Source organism: Brassica rapa, chromosome A05 (genome assembly GCF_000309985.2).
Source record: "Brassica rapa cultivar Chiifu-401-42 chromosome A05, CAAS_Brap_v3.01, whole genome shotgun sequence".
NCBI lineage: Eukaryota > Viridiplantae > Streptophyta > Magnoliopsida > Brassicales > Brassicaceae > Brassica > Brassica rapa.
Window position 1 is genome coordinate 22,224,366 of NC_024799.2, and position 17,715 is coordinate 22,242,080.

General features: G+C 30.0%; 2 protein-coding genes and 3 long non-coding RNA genes across 17 annotated transcripts; 3 read left to right on the forward strand and 2 right to left on the reverse strand.

Moving 5' to 3' along the window:
• Positions 1-2,553: 2,553 nt before the first annotated feature.
• Positions 2,554-3,140, reverse strand: LOC103869703. The gene is made up of 2 exons (XR_633278.2): positions 2,963-3,140; positions 2,554-2,876 (listed from the first exon to the last, which is right to left on the reverse strand). It is a non-coding gene; the product is annotated as an uncharacterized LOC103869703 (long non-coding RNA).
• Positions 3,141-3,179: 39 nt separating this feature from the next.
• LOC103869704 lies at positions 3,180-5,422 on the forward strand. Of its 9 annotated transcripts, none has more exons than XR_004458486.1 (7): positions 3,357-3,653; positions 3,777-3,875; positions 3,981-4,094; positions 4,269-4,300; positions 4,465-4,575; positions 4,786-4,894; positions 4,974-5,422. XR_004458486.1 is itself a non-coding variant. In XM_033292388.1 (6 exons), the coding sequence occupies exons 2-6, from the start codon at positions 3,824-3,826 to the stop codon at positions 4,837-4,839; spliced, it is 342 nt and encodes a 113-aa protein (XP_033148279.1). In that variant the 5' UTR covers positions 3,180-3,653; positions 3,777-3,823; the 3' UTR covers positions 4,840-5,422. The 9 variants fall into 9 exon arrangements, 2 of the variants coding, with proteins under 2 accessions (XP_033148279.1, XP_033148278.1); XR_633280.3 differs by having other exon boundaries at positions 3,363-3,653; positions 4,389-4,575; XR_004458490.1 differs by having other exon boundaries at positions 3,375-3,653; positions 4,531-4,575.
• Positions 5,423-8,765: 3,343 nt separating this feature from the next.
• LOC103869706 lies at positions 8,766-9,293 on the reverse strand. The gene is made up of 2 exons (XR_633282.2): positions 9,109-9,293; positions 8,766-9,023 (listed from the first exon to the last, which is right to left on the reverse strand). It is a non-coding gene; the product is annotated as an uncharacterized LOC103869706 (long non-coding RNA).
• A 444-nt stretch (positions 9,294-9,737) lies between these two features.
• Positions 9,738-12,206, forward strand: LOC103869707. 5 transcript variants are annotated; one of them, XR_004458448.1, is made up of 3 exons: positions 9,738-10,372; positions 10,485-11,150; positions 11,248-12,206. It is a non-coding gene; the product is annotated as an uncharacterized LOC103869707 (long non-coding RNA). The 5 variants fall into 5 exon arrangements; XR_004458446.1 differs by having other exon boundaries at positions 9,835-10,372; positions 10,611-11,150; XR_004458445.1 differs by having other exon boundaries at positions 9,919-11,004; positions 11,065-11,150.
• Positions 12,207-14,149: 1,943 nt separating this feature from the next.
• LOC103869708 (pectinesterase inhibitor 1) lies at positions 14,150-17,175 on the forward strand. Its single transcript, XM_033291648.1, has one exon. It carries the CDS (start codon positions 15,510-15,512, stop codon positions 16,068-16,070), a length of 561 nt encoding a protein of 186 aa, XP_033147539.1. The 5' UTR covers positions 14,150-15,509; the 3' UTR covers positions 16,071-17,175.
• Positions 17,176-17,715: the final 540 nt, after the last annotated feature.

A 17,715-nucleotide genomic window follows, 5' to 3' on the forward strand; every position in this document is an offset into this window, starting at 1 on the left:
TATTTTATTATTAAAAATATATCATCTAAAATATATTTTTGAACTTGTTTCTGGCACTACAGACTAAGATCCACATAAAACATAATACTATTTTAATATACCAACAAACGGAACAAGTGTTAAGACCCCATGGGTTAAGACTAGACTAGTTAAAACAAATGTAACGATACCTAATATCCAACAACACGTGTAGAGCCAAGAGTCTTCATGTCGGCGCCACTTATTTTCCCAAAACCGATCCATTTCGCTACCACACTTAAACTGGCTTCAATCTCCCTTTCCACTGCAGCACAGCGTCGAAATACTGCTACAAACTTTCCGTGATGGTCACAAGATGATATTTTGAACTCATTCCTTTCACCAGTTGATTAACTAAGTGGTGGTAATTTAAAGGAAATCTCTTGGAGCTTAGTGTGCACCCACATCAATCTTAGGTTCGTTACTACTTGGGAACTAAATTATCGTCACTTGGTCAGTGTAGGTTTGGGCTTCGGTCCAAATGGTTTACATGGTGGATCGCAACAGATGATCAGTTCACCTTTTGGCATTAGTCGGAAGATATTCTAAACTTGGATCAGACAGTGTGGTAGTCAGTCCACTCTGTAGCACTAAGGGCGTTCCTTCCGAGGCCAATCGGATCAGCCGATAGATTTTATAAAAAAAAAAGGCTTTTTTGACCCCAATATTCTGTGTTGTGCTGTTTTATATCCAAACAAATCATAAGTGCAAAATCATACATGAACTAAAAATTATCTAAATTTTCGACCCAAACTTCAATATGTAGCATGAAAACCTACTTTGACTAACACCGCGTTAGTCAACCGTTATGTTAGATAAAACAACGTTGCTTTGTAATGTAGGAAAATTTTAAAAAGTTACATTAGATCGGCATCGAACCATGGTCGCGCGGATATAACATAGTCTCACTTACCACTATGCTATGACACTTCTATTGTTTTTTACTAGATTTAAACCATCTATATTTTGGATTTATATATTCTAAGGAAAAAATTAGTTTTGTTTAAAAATTTTATTTAGTACAAATTATAATTGGATCAACAATTTATATATTTTAAGTTTTTTACACTCTTACAAATGTAATAAATCTAAAATTATATTTCACAAATGATCTAATCTAATTTTAAAATAACATTTCTCAAATAGTTATCTAATTTTAAATATTTCAATTTTAAAAATATACATATAATAGTGATTATATTTTGTCATATAAAATCAAAACTAAATTTTAAAATAAGCAGTGTATACAAATTTAAAAGTTAAGTTTTGATTTTTTAGAAAAAAATATAATCATTATTATATATACATTTCTTAGATTTAAATATTTAAATTAAATAATTATTTAAGAAATTTCATTTTTAAATTAGATTGAATAATTTATGAATTGTTATTTTTAGTTTTATTTCATTTGTAAAAGTGTAAAAAATCTTGACTACATAAATTATTAATGCAATTATCATTTGTAATGAATAAATTTTGTAAATAAAAATAGTTTTTCTCTTAAAATATACAAATCAAAATATAGATGTTTTAAATCTAATAAGGAAAAATAAAATTGTCCTGGAACAATGGTAAGTGATACTGTATTATGTCTGTAGGACCATGGTTTGATTTCTATCAAACATAACTTTTTAAGAAAATTATTACAAAATGATGTCGTTTTATCTAATAACAGTTGACTAATGTGATGTTAGTGAATCCAAGTTTTTATGCTACGAATTGAAGTTTGGATCGAAAATTTAAACAAATTCTTAGTTTAGATATGATTTTGCACTGGTGATTTGTTTGTATATAAAAAGGCACGACATGAAATGTTGGGGTCGAAAAATGCATCAAAATATACTTTGAAACGCTTTAAACAGAAATTATCTTGCATCAAGTCAACCTGATTGACCCAAAAACCTTGATTTTCCAATCACTCAAAGAAACTTCATTCCATATAACGGATTATGAAGAAATCGATTACTCTCTGTTGATAGAAATCTCAAGCAAACTGATAATAAAAGAAGAAAACCCGGAAAATTTCTGGAATTTAAAGGTATTGCTTCACAGAAATATTAAGAACACACGACAACAACAACAACAAAAAAAAAACTAAAAAAAAAAATTCACAACCGGAAATTTACAATCGGACAAACGCCGAAGAAAAAATCTGATCAAAGATCAGAAAACAAAAAAAACAAAAGGAAAGGAATGGCGCAGACATAAAAAGTGGCTGGCCACAGCGGCGGACCTATGTGTACAGTAGGAGTGTCACTTGCACCAGGTTAAATTATAGAAGTTAGATTTTAATCTTAACAAAATAGATACTTTGGTTAAAGTACTGTTGGCTGACACTCCTTAACTTGAGTACAAACCCATACAAATCATATTTTTTTAAGTGATTTTTAACTCTAATAATAGTATGACACATATTAAAATGCATGCTGGGTCCGCCACTGGCTGGCCACCAAATACTTAAAGTTTGTCGAACAGTCTAGAGAGAAGAGAAAGATGAGAGAAAAAGATCCATAGACCTTCTTTCTTTTTTTGTCCTTTTATTTTATTTTATTCTTTTATTTATTTCAATTTGAGGTTGTTCAAAAAAAATTATTTCAATTTGATAAACTTTATTTATTTTATTTTTTAGCATCTATTGGTGAAAATGCATGAAAGCTATTGATGTTTATTTCAAACAAACATCAAACAATTTTATCTTCGACGTTTACTTATTGTTTCACAATAACATTCATCCTGACTACACTGCTTGTAATAATAATTCCGCACCTCACAAATCCTTTTGCACTGTACGAAGCCTCCAGAATAACATGACACTGTGAGTCTGAAGCATATTATTGTACCCATACTTAATCCATAACCTATTTATATGAAAAAAATCATTGGAACTGATATGAATATTAATCAAACATGATACAGTCGTACCTACAAAATTATAAATCATTACTTGGAGAATTAGCAGGAATGGTAACTGCCGTTGGAGGATGACAATCAAGTGAATCAACAAAAGATATAATGAAAAAAGTAGTGAAAACAAACATGACTAAAGTTTTCATGGTGATAACCATTTTAGAGATGATTTTTAAAACTTTTTTTGAGAAATTTGCTTTAAGTTTTTTTTTTGTTGGTGAATTATTCTTTACTTTCTGTATATATCTATATATATATAAATATGTTTCTCTCCTGTGAGAGAGACACGTCATCAAATAGAGAGATGAGAGAGCAACACGTGTCTCTTAATTATTGAGTTTCCCTTGCTTTCGTTTAATTTGCTTAAAAGTGGGGTTTACGGTTTTATTTATGGGCTTCTTTCTTATTTTCTTGGGCTGTTAAAAAAACAACGTACGCCTCTTGCATTCATCTTCTTCAAGAATGGGGATGCCGACATCTAGGGTTCATCGTTCTGCGATCTCTGTCTAGCTCAAGCAACAATGGTGTCCTCGAGAGGGTTCTTCATGATGAATCTATGAATCGAAACCGTTTCGTCTTAGATTCATCTCCTACAAACCGTTATGGAATGCATTGATTCATCGTCATTAACTACCGTCTTAACTCCTTTGACCCAATCCAAACAAGATTCCTCATTCAATTCATCTTCCCTCATCACAAGGCGGCGGTGGCTCTATAGCTATAAAAAGGTTAGCTTTCATCCCATAAACATCACTTTCAGAAATCCCGTAACTCTTTCTTCCTCCTTTCACTACTTTTTTTAAACTCAAACCAGAGATTCAAATCCCTTTTGTTTTTGACCATGATTTAAGGTTCTGTTAACGCACACTGGCTCAACACCTTCAAACAGGAAGGCTCGATGTACTCTGTTACTGGGTTCAACGTTACACGTAGCAACCAAAAATTCAAAGGTCAGCCTCATTCTCATATCCAAAAGTTTCTTTATTGGCGTCTGTTCTTACATTAATTAAAAGAATAAAACTTTTAACATCAGTCCAAACAATATACATGTACAGGGATGTATCGGGTTGGCTTCGTGTGTTCAATGAATTGGCTACTGCATTTCTTGAAAATTACAGAGCTAGGGCCTAGACCCAAAGGTTATTGTGTCAGCCCAAAAATTGTTGGAGGTAGTTATACTTATGTTGTTTGATTGCTGGTTTTTCAGAGAATTGCTTATATGTTTTTATTTATTTAATTACATATCAAACAATCTCTACAACTCTCTGTAACTGATATACAATTCATATGCATGTTGGTTATTCCCGAACGCAACTTCTCGCACCTATCTCTACTTTGACAAGGTGGCAGCAGCTGGCAACAATTATTTTCGGAGGTATGTATACTTCCATAATACATTCTGCAGTTTATATGCTACATTAGATTATTAAACACCAGATCATAACCTGAACTCGACACCACAGTGCTTTAGGTTGGAGTCTAACGCCGGCATAAACCCAATAACTGCTCTGTCTGTTTTTTTTTTAATTTCTGGGACAGTCATTACTTCCCATTTCTTCAGCCCTATGCTTAATTTCTCTCACCTTTTCTGAAATCAAGTTGCAGCACTTTTACAATGAACTTGTGGAGTACAAGCTCATTCTTGACAAGGTAATATGTTATCATTTTACTCAGTCTTTGTAGTGCTTCCCCTTATTATTACACAGAGAGTCCTGAATTGGTTTGTAACTAATTTTACAGCTTTGTGGTTCTGTAAAATATACTATTATAGATGATCTTTGGTTAACACAATTAATGACTGTTATCCTAAATTCTTGGTATGTTTCTCATGCATTCATGTCTCTGTTGTGTGTCCTTTAGGCTGGTGATTTTTTGCTTCAGCCAGAAGTCTTACCGCTCAACAGAGTGAGATAGAATCACAACAAGTGGGTGAAGAGTAAGACGCACTCGAGGCTTTTTGCTGCAGGAAGTACGAAATCTGCGACTGTTTTACTTCTTCAAGTTGTGTTTTCCACAAATAGCTTTACAAACTGCCATTTTTTTAACAGGAGCAGTCTGTTGGTCCAACAAAGCAAGTAAAGCTTGGATTCCTCATCGGGCTGGTGCCACGCGAAAGTCTATGGTGTTAGAGAGGATCCTATTTTGCGCAGCTAGGAGCAACATCTTTATACGAAGTCGACAATGTATCATTGAGGAGTTCGTTGTTGATCCCAACTCTGTGGAGAAGGCTAGCTTCTTATTTTCCACACAGCTTCTCCTAGACATTAAAAGTGCGGCATTTTTCTATGCAGGAATTTGAATGCTTTCTTAACGTATATTTGTTCCCTCATAGGCTCATGCAATTTAGAGTCTAAATTCCATATGTAGTTTCTACGTTCGCATATGCATATGCTTATATTTGACATTTTTTCTATTTCTGTTGTTTTATTTCTGTTCTGGTGATCTACCTAGCCAATAATTATTTGACATGGAATGTTGATTTTTGCTGAAAAAAATATATTTATTCTGTTTTTCTCTACTAGAGATTGATTTATGTTCTAAAATAATGCTAAGGCAAAGAAAAATGTATTTTATTTTGGGGAAAGAGCATAAAGTTGTTTTAGAAAAAGATATTCAAAGCTTTTGGGGACAATGACTATTATTTCAGTGATCTTGGCAGATGACCTCAGATGATGATTGAAGTATATATAATCTCTTGATATGTGACTGATGATTTCTATGTATTTTTTTTTATCTGTAGAACTATTAGTTTTGTCACGAGTTACAAATGATAACCATATGAAGCTGCAATCAGTTCTTTTGAACAATAACCAACGACAAACATATCATTTATGAATATCCTATCTCAACCAAATGCAATCCTCTACAGCCCAAACTATTCATATAAATGTTAATCATAACACTCACAAATCCATTCTTCCGAGCCCAAAATATACAGCAAACCACATTTAACAAATAAATTTGTTTATTTTTTATCACTGGAATTTTACTTTGATTAGCTTTGCATTATTACCTTCTTCTCATTCAGTATAACATTCTATTTTTAATAAGAGTAGAAATGCAAGTTCAAATAATCACCACTTTAACTCCAATAACATGTCAAAAGACTATGATTCCAACATAAAAAATAAATAATCTTATAACATATACAAAAAAATTATCCACAATCCAATTCTTCTGAACCTAAATATTACGTACCATAAATAACACATCAAATATGGAATCAAATATTTGTAAAAAGAAATAACATGAAGACCATTTGAGGTCGTTACGGCATATCAGTGTATATAACCTTTTAATATAAAAGAAAATATTGTAAACAAGCAAAATATATTTTATCACATGTAATTTTTTCTCACCTAAAACGTTTTAAAAGACATTATACACATTTCTTATGAATGTAAACCTAAAATACAAACTACAAAATCATAAAAATTATAATAATCTAGATTCCCGCCCGTAGGGCGGGCCGACCCTAGTATACAATAATAACACGTATACGTTAAAATAGAAAAAATTATTGTTCAAAGATTGTAGAGAATCTAACATTATTTCCTTTTGAATTGTTGACAAAAGAAAAGTTTCTGTTTAAATTCTCCTAGATTCTAGTCAATATATAATCCAGTAATTAACTATGGAGCGGCAAAAAGAGTATTAAATTTCTACAAATACTAAAAATCAAATACATTTAGTTGGGAAGTATGCCATGTAGCTTAAAAATCAACCAATCAGAAAACATCTTTTATTTTGTGGGCTGCGTATTGGTCAATTGAACCACATGTGTAAGTCCAATATCCAACAACCATATGTTTAAGCCCAATATCCAACACCCTTTTTACTATCAAAGCACACAAGCTATGTAATTAACAAAAACAATTTACAAAATTGTTTAAGGGTTAAAAATATTAATTCGTTCAAGAATATAAATTTTATTTTTCCATAAGATTTTTCTTAAATAATTTTCATATAAATTCACGCTGTGCAAGGCGCTTGTCTTATCTTATTCTTTATGATTTGAGTAGATGAATACTTTGAGGGTGAATCATCTTATGACTCATAGTGTAATAGATTTTTGGATCACTAATTTAACTTTTATTTAATTTATTATTAGGTTTTATTCAGTATTTAATATTAATGTTTTGAATTTTAATATTTAATTTTTGAAATATATTTTTAAAATTATTTTTATATTTGATCGCGAGTTGGCTCATTTAACTCATGATCTAGATGATCTGAGTTCGAGTTTACATATGAAAGCTCATATGATAAATGAGCTTAGCTAAGTTAGCTCATGAAAGATTCGAGTTTACTATGAACTGAGCTGAATTGAGGTAGTTAGCTCATTTTGACACCCCTTTGTGGTTAGTGGATTAACTTTAACCTTTTATATATTAGTTAATGTATCATTAAATTTTCGATGTGAGATACTTCATCTTTAATATTTAACAGTTTCAAAATGAAGTCAACAAGTCACTTAAAGATAGAGAAAAAAATCAGGTTCAATATATTCATTAAACCACAACAGGATCATACACAATAGGAATTAAAATTTTGCTACCACCTCCAAACATTATTTATCTCTATAATATTATTTGAGAAGTCAGTTTCATATGCATCGTTCTCACGTTAACTTTCACGATGGTTAATTACACTTATACCCTTAAAGAATTAAAATATTACATTTAAAATACTATTATTTATTTAGTTTCCTTTTTAAAAAAATTCAAACACATATACATATAATATAAAAGGAAAGTTTTTTATAAAGTAAAAAAAACGAATTGAAAAAATAAAATATATGTATATATAATATGATTTCATAAAAAAGGAAAAGTTCACAAAGTAGTAATATTACATTCAATTCAGTTTTTTAAATTTTAAAAAATAATTTCCTTTTTATTATATGTATATGTGTGTGAAATTTTTTTGAAAAAGGAAACTAAATAAATAATTGTATTTTAAATGTAATATTTTAATTCATTAAGGGTATCAGTGTAATCAACCATCGTGAAAGTTAACGTGAGAACGACGCATATGAAACTGACTTCTCAAATAATACTATAGAGATTGTTAGGTGGATTTATTGTTGGGAAACCCGCAACTTTCAAAAGCCAAACTTATTAATGGGAATTGAATTGCTTTTCATAGACTCAAAGGTATTCTTACAAATTTAAATTAATCTAATCTATAATTTTATTGTTAATATTCATACTAACTCTTTCATGATCAAACCATTACAGTTAATAATCATTCAAGCGTTTATCACGAAACACTTCATTCCTCGCCGAATCAGGTATTGGTTCATGTTGGTTTAGTATTGTTTTTGGTTTATTAACCGGTTTAGGATGGTCCTATTGTAAATATAATTTAAGTTGGTTTAGCATATATTATGATTAAAATAACCTAAATTAAATAATAGTAATATTATGCTTAAAATATAATTTTAGAGAGTTTTCAAATATAGTTTACAGAACATTATAGGTGATAAATTTAATTTATTAAATTCATTTATTACTTAAAACTAAGTTTTTTGGTTATAGCATGAGTCATAGCTTTTGGTTATATATTACTATTTGTTTCAATATAATCCATGTTTTAGAAAAAAATTGTATCTAAAAATTTTATATTTCACATTTTCAATTCATATAATAATTGTAAATTGTATTTTCAAAGATATTAATTGTGTTTGTTGAATTTTGATTGACTAGAAATTAAGGGATATAACCAATCACAAAAAATAATACATTTATTAGCATGTTTTAGTATGTGTAAAAACACTAAAACATACATTATTCTGGAAAGGAAGAAGAATAACCAAACTAACTTCAATTTGATAAAAAAAAGTAATTTATTTTTCTTTTATTTATTTCAATTTGATTAAATTTATTTATTTTATTCTTATCATCTATTGGTAAAAATGCATAAAAGATATTGATGTTTATTTTATGTTCGAGGCATACTTAATTTTTCACAATAACATTCATCCTGACTACACTGATGTACAACATTACCCCGCTCGTCACAAAGCTTTTGGCACTCTCCCCATCCTCCAGATAAACACGGCTTAGTGAGTCTGAAGCATACTATAGGTCCGTAACCTATTTATATGAACAAAATCATTGAACCAATATGAATATTAATCAAAATTGATAAAATCGTACCTATAAAGTTATAAATGATTACCTGGATAATCAGCAGGAATGGTAGCCGCAGTTGGAGGATATGGACAATCAAGTGAATCAGCATAAGATATAATGAAAAAAGTAGTGAAAACAAACATTATTAAAGTTTTCATGGTAATAACCATTTTAGAGATGATTTTAAAATCTTTTTTTGAGAGATATTCGCTTTAATTTTTCTTGTTTGGTGAATTCTCTTTACTTTATTTGATTATATATATACAGTAATAACATGTATACATTAAAAGAAAAAAATATTATTAAAAGAATTCAGAGAATATAACATTAATTTCTTTTTAATTCTGATAGATTTTTAGTCAATATATAATCCATGAATTGACTATCAAACTGCAAAAAAAGTATTAAATATCCACCAATACTGAAAGTCAAATCTAAATTATAATAGGACAGGTAGCTCTTTCCCGTGTCCACACGTGTATCATTGTGGGTCCCACATTTAAACATGAGTATTAAACATTTTTTTGTTTCAACATGATTTTGTCATTTGTGTATTGGGATCACTCAGAAGCGATTAATGCCAAATGGGCTTGGGAATAACGAGTTTTGTGAGACATGAAATAAGCTTCATATCATAAAGTGAAAACAAGAAACGATCAAAAAGTGTTAATAAGTTTTCTAGGTGGGCTTAAACAAGAATGTTAAAAAGTAGGGTCAAAAGAATGATGGGCTTCGTACCAATATTAAAAGAATGACGTATTTGGTCCCTATCTCTTCAGACACAGCTCTGAAACACGGGGCGACTCTTTTTGTGTTTCCATCAAAAAGTTAACCCCTACGAAATCCTCTTATATAAAGTTTTATCTTAACCGGAGAAACATTCCAGCTCAAATACTCAACGATTCCTCTACCAGGCGCAGCTTATAACATCTATCGAAAATGTCTGCCTGTGATGCTCACCTTTCGACTTTCTCCCGCCTTGGTCGTACAAAAAATTATGAATTCATGGGAATCATGTTTCTCTTCCTTGATGAAAAGGCAAAGCCATCTCTGATCTATCATGACTTATCTATTACAACTGTCTTTAATCGATAAGATTGTTAGGATTGAATTATCAGATCTGTCTCAATCTGCAGGATTGAATTGTCGCCTCATCCGTTTCCTTCAAAAAAGAGATAGATATATACTGTTTTGGAAAGGAAAGAGATGGGTTCTATAATCAGTGAAAACAGAATGAACGAAGCAGAGATGGAGGTGGTGATGAACAAAACCAAAGAGATCGTCTCCGAGTAACCAGTCGCTGTCTTCAGGTCTTTTTACTCATTGAAAGTTCCTATCTTTTTATTATGTGTATATCTCTGATGTCTTTGGTTGATTAAAAGCTTGAGTCTTTTCCATCTGCAAAACTTACTGTGGTTATAGTCAGAGGGTGAAACAGCTGTTGTCACGCTTTAAAGTGCTTGAGCTCGATGAGATGAGTTAGAAACTAAAATATCTGTCATTAAACCTGGATTATATCGTCCCATGCTAATTTTACAATTTTGGCAGGTGATGGAGGTGAGATACAATCAGCTTATCTGAGTGGACAGGGCAGAGCACTGTTCCAAATGTGTTCATCAAAGGAAAACATATCGGTGGATGTGATAGTAAGAAAAAAAAAACTATACGAACTCTCTGAACATTTTATGGAGATAGACAGGTCGCTGGAAGAGCTAACTGAATCTTTGGGTGTTTGTTTGCTTTTGTATCAAGGAAAGCGAGCATGTGTTAGTATAACTTTTAACACATATTGTATGTTATACTTGACTTATTATTTCTATTAAGTTTTCGGAGAAGACCAGTTTTGTTGAGATTGCAGAGAGCATGACCCTATCCCTATTTGTAGTTACAACATGGTCAACTCTAGGACTAGACAAACAAGAGCAAAGGTGACTCCTTCTTGGTATGTTCTTTGAATCATTGCCGCTTCAGGCCTTCAGACCTTGACATTTTGTCTTTCAAGGTTCCGTGTTGAGAAACTTTTGTTGTCTTCAACAATGAGATTACAAACTAATTAAGGAAAATGCATATGACCTTTCTCTACCAGAGGTAACTATCCACGCAACAACGACATTAGTGTAATGTTTCATAATTACATCGAGTACTCAATATCTCCACCTAACAACAAACATATACTGATATACAGATTCCTAGAAGTGCCAAAATCTGACCCGAAGCAAACAAAAAAAACACGACAGGTTTATACCAGTTAAACCTATCATCATAGTCCCGATTCTCCCTCTTCCTTCCGTTCAACCATTCCTCTTCTCGCTGTACATCTGTTATGACTATGGAGGTTCTTTTTTTTTTTTGTTATGACTGAAGGTTCTAATGCTGTTAATCACCACCATCATCCACATGAGCAGTTAATGCAAACAATTTATAATTTTCTCAAAAGCTACAAATCGTCAACAAAATCAGAGTAAAAGAGAAATGACATTTTGATAGTACTAAGAGAAAAATACAAAAGAATAGACTTTAAGGGTATCTCCAACCCAATTTCAGTTTTTACTTTAAAATGAACTAAAAGTGGATATGAAGTAAGAAATGTTTCAAGCCAACTCGAGTTGGAACGTTTTTATTCTATATCTACTTTTACTCCATTTTAGAAGAAAAATAGAGTTTTATAAGAGCATCTTCATTTTCACTCTATAATTTACTGTAAAATAGAGTAGGAAATAGAGTAGTGAAAAACAAAAAAGTAATTAATACATAAATGAAGAAATTTTTTATTTTTTTGTTCATACTCTATTTCCTATTCTAGTTTTGCAATAAATTATGAAGTGGGAATGGAGGTGTCCTGAGGTATCAGAGATTTGATGTTGAAAATCAGAGTAAAAGAAAAAATGACATTTTGATCAAATAAAAAGAGAGACAGAAATGACATTCAATGAACTATACGATTTGTGTTGAAAAGAAAAAAAAAATGAACTCCACGATTAAAACGAAAATTAGCAACCCAAAAGAAAGAGATGAGAGAGCGATTGTTCTTTATGAGCAATAACAAATCTAATAAATAATGAAGAAGTAGCAGAAGACCCATATGGTAAGAATATGTTTGACGTATATGGAAACCTATATGCTAATGATACTTTCACTCTTAGAGACAGTAAATAAAAACACATAGTATAATAGAGAATACAACAACGCAGCTTGCATATTTGGAGAAGGTGGACACTACAAGAATAAGTGGAGTGGAGCTTGGGGAAGGTTGTCACTACCCACTTATGCGCTCCTATGTCCCAAGTTCGGTTTAGATCCAGTAAGAGCCACTATGAGCGTGGGCCAAGAAAAGGAACCGATGGCCCAAGTGTATCAGCTACAGAAGAAGCCTATTATGAAGACACAACAGGACGAAGCTTCAACGGTCGTTTTGGGATCGAACAAAACACCAAGGAGCTGCGCAAGGAGTACGGAAAAGCAACCCTTACAGCTGCATAACAAATACGCTGCATTGACCATTGCCAGCTACTGATGTCACAGCTGGCTGCGGTCTAGATCCTTCCTTATTGCCTCTATATATATATGATGTAATGTGATGGTGTAAGGGTTAAGCAAAAATCAATAAAAGTATTTTCAGTATTATCTTTATCTCTGAATAACCTTCAGCCACTACCATGTCACTCTGTTTTTTCTTGTAATTTGAATCAAGATCAGTTAATAACGACATAGTTTTCAACTTGAAGAGTGGCAGAGGTTTTTGAGATGAGGTAGTGTTTCTCAGTTGAAATGATTTATATGATTTAAAGATCAAATTTGTGGTGGTTTTCAAAAAAAAAATTGTTCTTTGGGTTACTTTGGTTTGTCTCATATTTTTATTTGTAATGTGTTTCGATACCCTACGAGCTATTATCATATTTTAGAAAGTTTGCCAAAAATATAAATTAATATTAAATGTAATTGTCCATGTCATTTATGCATAATCTATATCATCTCCTATTTATTTAGTGAAAGTGAATGTACAGAAGCCATAAAAGTAAAATGCATGAAATCACTTTGCAATATTTAGGGGGTTTCTTTCATATGAACTTTATTGGATCTCTTCGAGTTCCGAAACCAAAGTAAAACTAGGTTAAGACATGCGCCTTGCACGGGATGAATATTATATATAAATTATTCTTAAGTATTATATATTTTTTACATATTATGAAATAATAAATATATATTGAATAATTAAAAATTTAGTAACTATTACGTATATAATTAAATTGGTACAAATACTTAAATAAATTTTATTAATCCTGACAAACAACGTTTTCTATTTTATAAGGTACAAAATTAAGTTTAAATGATATTAACATAGATATATAGTACATTTTTAATATTGACATCTGTTAAAAAATATTATATACTCATATTATTTTTGATCATTTGTATTTCTTTATAACAAAAAAAATTAAATCAATGATAACAATAAAAAAATTTGTGGGATGTTTAATAGTTTTAGTAATTTATAATTTTATAAACATTCAATGCAAAGCTTAAAATCTAAATATTAAGTTGTCAATAATTTTTCAAAATGTATATCAAAAAAATTCAAAGTAAATTCGAAATTAAGATACTTACGTATTTTATATGGCATATAATTTATTTTAAAAAAAATAATATACATATATAATATTAATATACATATTAAATATTTATTCTTGTTGGAGAATATGTTCATGTTTCAATAAATAAGGTTATAAATGTCTTTTACCCTTCATTAAAGATGAGGGTAAAAGTGGTTAGTGTAAAGTTGAAAAGTGGTAGTAGGAAAGTGATATTAGTGGCAATTCTCCATGGAACTTTCTACTTATGTAATTTCGTAATCATTTATATCTTGTTATAACATAAATTTTAAACCATGGATCACAAAAATTTTAATGTGAGATTTTTAACAACTTTAGTCATTTATATTCATTTTTAAAAATTCAAAAATATAACATATACGAAAAATCTAAATTTTTTATTATATAGTTAATGTGGTTGTTTAATTTATTTTAATAAGTTAAAATTTTTAAAAATGATAGAAAATAGACTATTATTCAAAATCATTAATTGTCAAATATACTTTAGCCACATTAGGTAATTCCGTGATTTTAATTTGAGGAAACAATGAAGAACATTTATGATTAATTTATGGTTAGTTTAATAAAAAACTTATTATATATTTATATGGACCAACATATTTTTCTAAGGATTTTAAATTTATTGTGGTGATGACATGTGGCTACAAAAATATGTTGTAATGTTTCTCTTTTAATATATAGGGGATACCTACTCTTATAATTGTACTACAAAAAAAACCCCTACTCTAATAAACATCTGACTACAGTGATAATTTCAGATGACCAAATGTGATTCATCGAGTTTGGGTGGCCAATAAAAGAAACATAATCGGGTCAATATTTCATTTACTTCACCAAGATTGTACCTGCCAAAAAGGTGTTACTTTATATCAAATTGATTTGTAACTTTAATCAAAATAACAACAAAAATACATTTTAAATGGTAATATACTGATACAGTCATGTTAAAAAAAAAACACAAAGATATCCTTCAGCTAATAAAAATTTAAAGAAATTTAGTGTTTACCACTTTCATTGTACTATTATTCATTTTTACCACCACTAAAGTGACATTTTCAAAAATATTTTCTTCATTAAGTAACAAAATAGTCTTATACATTTGTCTCTATATATATAATAAATAATTTTTAAATAAATAAAAAAATAATAATGAAAATAATATTTTATGTTTTCGAATTATACTTTTTCAAATTCGAATATTTTGTAAAATGTTTTTTGAATTTGTTTTTGAATTTTTTTCGAACCATTTTTTTCCAAAATTTCTTTTTGAAAATCAAAATTATGTTTGAAACTGTTTTAAAAAAAATTTAAAAATATATATATATATATATATATATATATTTATTTATTTATTTATTTATTTATTTATTTATTAGAATCCTAACTTTTATATTCCAAAAACTTTACTACATTTCTCAACTCTAAACTTTAAGTCTAAATTAGTTAATCCTAAAGGTATAGATGTATTTTACCCTTCATTAAAACTGAGAATAAAAATGGTTAGTGTAAACAAGAAAAGTGATATTATGAACGTGGTATTGTGGCAATTTCCCTAGAACTTTATGGTGAATTAATTAGTAAACAATATATTTATTAAGATACGTTTTTACTAATTCCGTTATGAATTTGGAATATTTTTTTAATAGATGTACTAAATATAAAGTGTGTTACATATATAGTCAAGTCAATGAATTTAGCTTCATGTGATTATTTTCTTACTAATCTGCACATTCCTAAATAGAGAGAGATTATCTCTTATATATAATCTGTTTACTGATAAACAACCACCCCCAAGATCTAAATAAATCACATACCTCTTTTTACCACATTCAAGGCAATGGCTTTCTCTTGCGTCACAAGAGACCTAATTTCAGTTCTTGCCCTTCTTCTTCTATCATTTACCCCTTCGTCGTCATCTTTTTCTCCGAGGGACAAAGTCACAATAGGAGTGCTTGCCCAACTCTGCGCAAAACCGCCAATCTACGACCATTTCTGCGCCGGTTGGCTAGCCCCTGATCCAGAAACTTTCAACCTCGACATAAGTGGTCTTGTCGACTTGGTCCTCCAAAAGACGCAGTTGTTTGCCTATAAGAATCTTGCCATGATGAAAGGCTTAATGAGAACCACAAATGATCCGAGGCTCAAGGCCCCATATACGACTTGTGTGACAGGTTATGAGTCAGCCATTAAAGCCATCGAGGGAGCTCAAACGTTTGCGACCTCTAAATCGTACAAGCTAGCATCTCAAGCTGCTTCTAAATCCTTTGATAGTATATCTTCTTGTGAAGCTAATCTTAAAGGACAGCAAAATGTGCCTGCTTATGTTCCTCAACGCAATTTGATGTACGGAAGAATGTGTACCGTTGATTCAGTTTTTTCGAGCGTTTTAAGTTCTTGATTCTTTTGTATCTTTCATTCACCTACAAGGTGGCAATAAAAAATATACCTATCAAAACTCCATTTACTATCTGGTGTAATAACATATGTTTTTCTTTTGATAAGTTTTTTGGACTTCCAACTTAAAACTAATTGGCAATTATTAGATTGACCTTAACTTTCTATATATTATTTAATGTTATGCTCGGAACTTTAAAACATTTATACACGGTCGAGCGAGTCAATTACGACATTAATACCCGGTCAGGTAGGATTATACTAATTAAGGATTTAGGGTATTTAGGATATGGGCTATGATAACCATTAGTCTCACGGAATCCATCATACCCCTCCGAGATAATGCTCTTTTCTAGCTATCTCGAAGAAATTGAGCCTTTCATTGGACCATCAATTCGTGGGATGATCGGGCCACTTTCCGGGTCGGATTAATGGATCAGGATATTGGGTCCGTTCTGATATCATGATAAATTTTATGGGCTTCCAACTTAAGATAAATTGACAATTAGTAGATTGACCTTAACCATTTATATATTATTTAATGTATTTTAAAATTCCCATGTGGAATACTTATTCCTAATATCTTTGTTTCTTATATTTACTTTTTCATTTTTTTTTCATGTAAAGTTTTGTTACGCTATGTTGATTATATATGTTGTGATGTAGAAATTATAGGTAAAGATAAAAGATATCTAATCTATTTTATTAAAATAGAAGTCGTAATTTCTTTTCAAGTTTCATATTTAAAATTTGGATTTTCCCTAAAAAATTATGTGATAGGTATTTCTAAATAACATTTTGGCATCATAGCTAAATCACCTCATATATTATCGACTACAATAACTATTTTGCTTATATATTGGTTCGGTTTACTAAAATATTTTGTCATCAAAAAAGAATCACATTATAGATGTGCGAGTATAGTAACATTCTCCTCTATGGCAACTGAAAAAAAAAAAAACTCCTCAACCAATCCATGGTTAAACTGTGATCAAACAACATCACGCTTAGTTAGGATTATAACTTTGTATATATATCTTTTACAGTGTATTTTATTAAATAAAATTTCTTACTTATATGATTTTGTAATCATTTGTATCTTATCATAACAAAAAAACTTATACCATGGATCAAAAAAATTTGAAAGTAAAACTTTTAACAATTTTAGTAATTTATAGTCGTTCAAAAAAAAAAATAACATACGTAGAAAAATCTAAAATTTTATTATATGGTTATGTAGTTATTTTATTAATTTAAAATTAAATAATATGATAGATGATACACTAATTTTTACCAAATTTTTATTATTCAAAATCATTAATTTTTATTTATAATATAATCATAGGTAATTCCGTAATTTTTATTTAAGGAAAGAATGAAAAAAAAAAATTTATGATTAGTTTAATATAAAACTTATTATATATTTAGATGAACCAACTTGTTTCCTAAGGATTCTAAGACTGGTGATGACACATGTCATCTATCTCAAATATTGTAATGATTCTATTAAATCTTTTAATATATGGGGATATATATTGTAAAACAAACACCAAATCTAGTTGTAAATGTTAAGCAAGTTTCATTGATCACGAATCAACCATGACATATATAGAGGATTATATCAAGTTAGATAAAGACTTTGATTGTAT

Bases quoted from the DNA above. Each gene is read 5' to 3' on its own strand.
- LOC103869704 (XM_033292387.1), top strand. From the start codon at position 3,824: ATGTACTCTGTTACTGGGTTCAACGTTACACGTAGCAACCAAAAATTC. The intron at 3,876-3,980 runs GTCAGCCTCATT...ATACATGTACAG, and splicing joins TAGCAACCAAAAATTCAAAG to GGATGTATCGGGTTGGCTTC. The intron at 4,301-4,464 runs GTATGTATACTT...TTTCTGGGACAG, and splicing joins GGCAACAATTATTTTCGGAG to TCATTACTTCCCATTTCTTC.
- LOC103869708 (XM_033291648.1), top strand. From the start codon at position 15,510: ATGGCTTTCTCTTGCGTCACAAGAGACCTAATTTCAGTTCTTGCCCTT.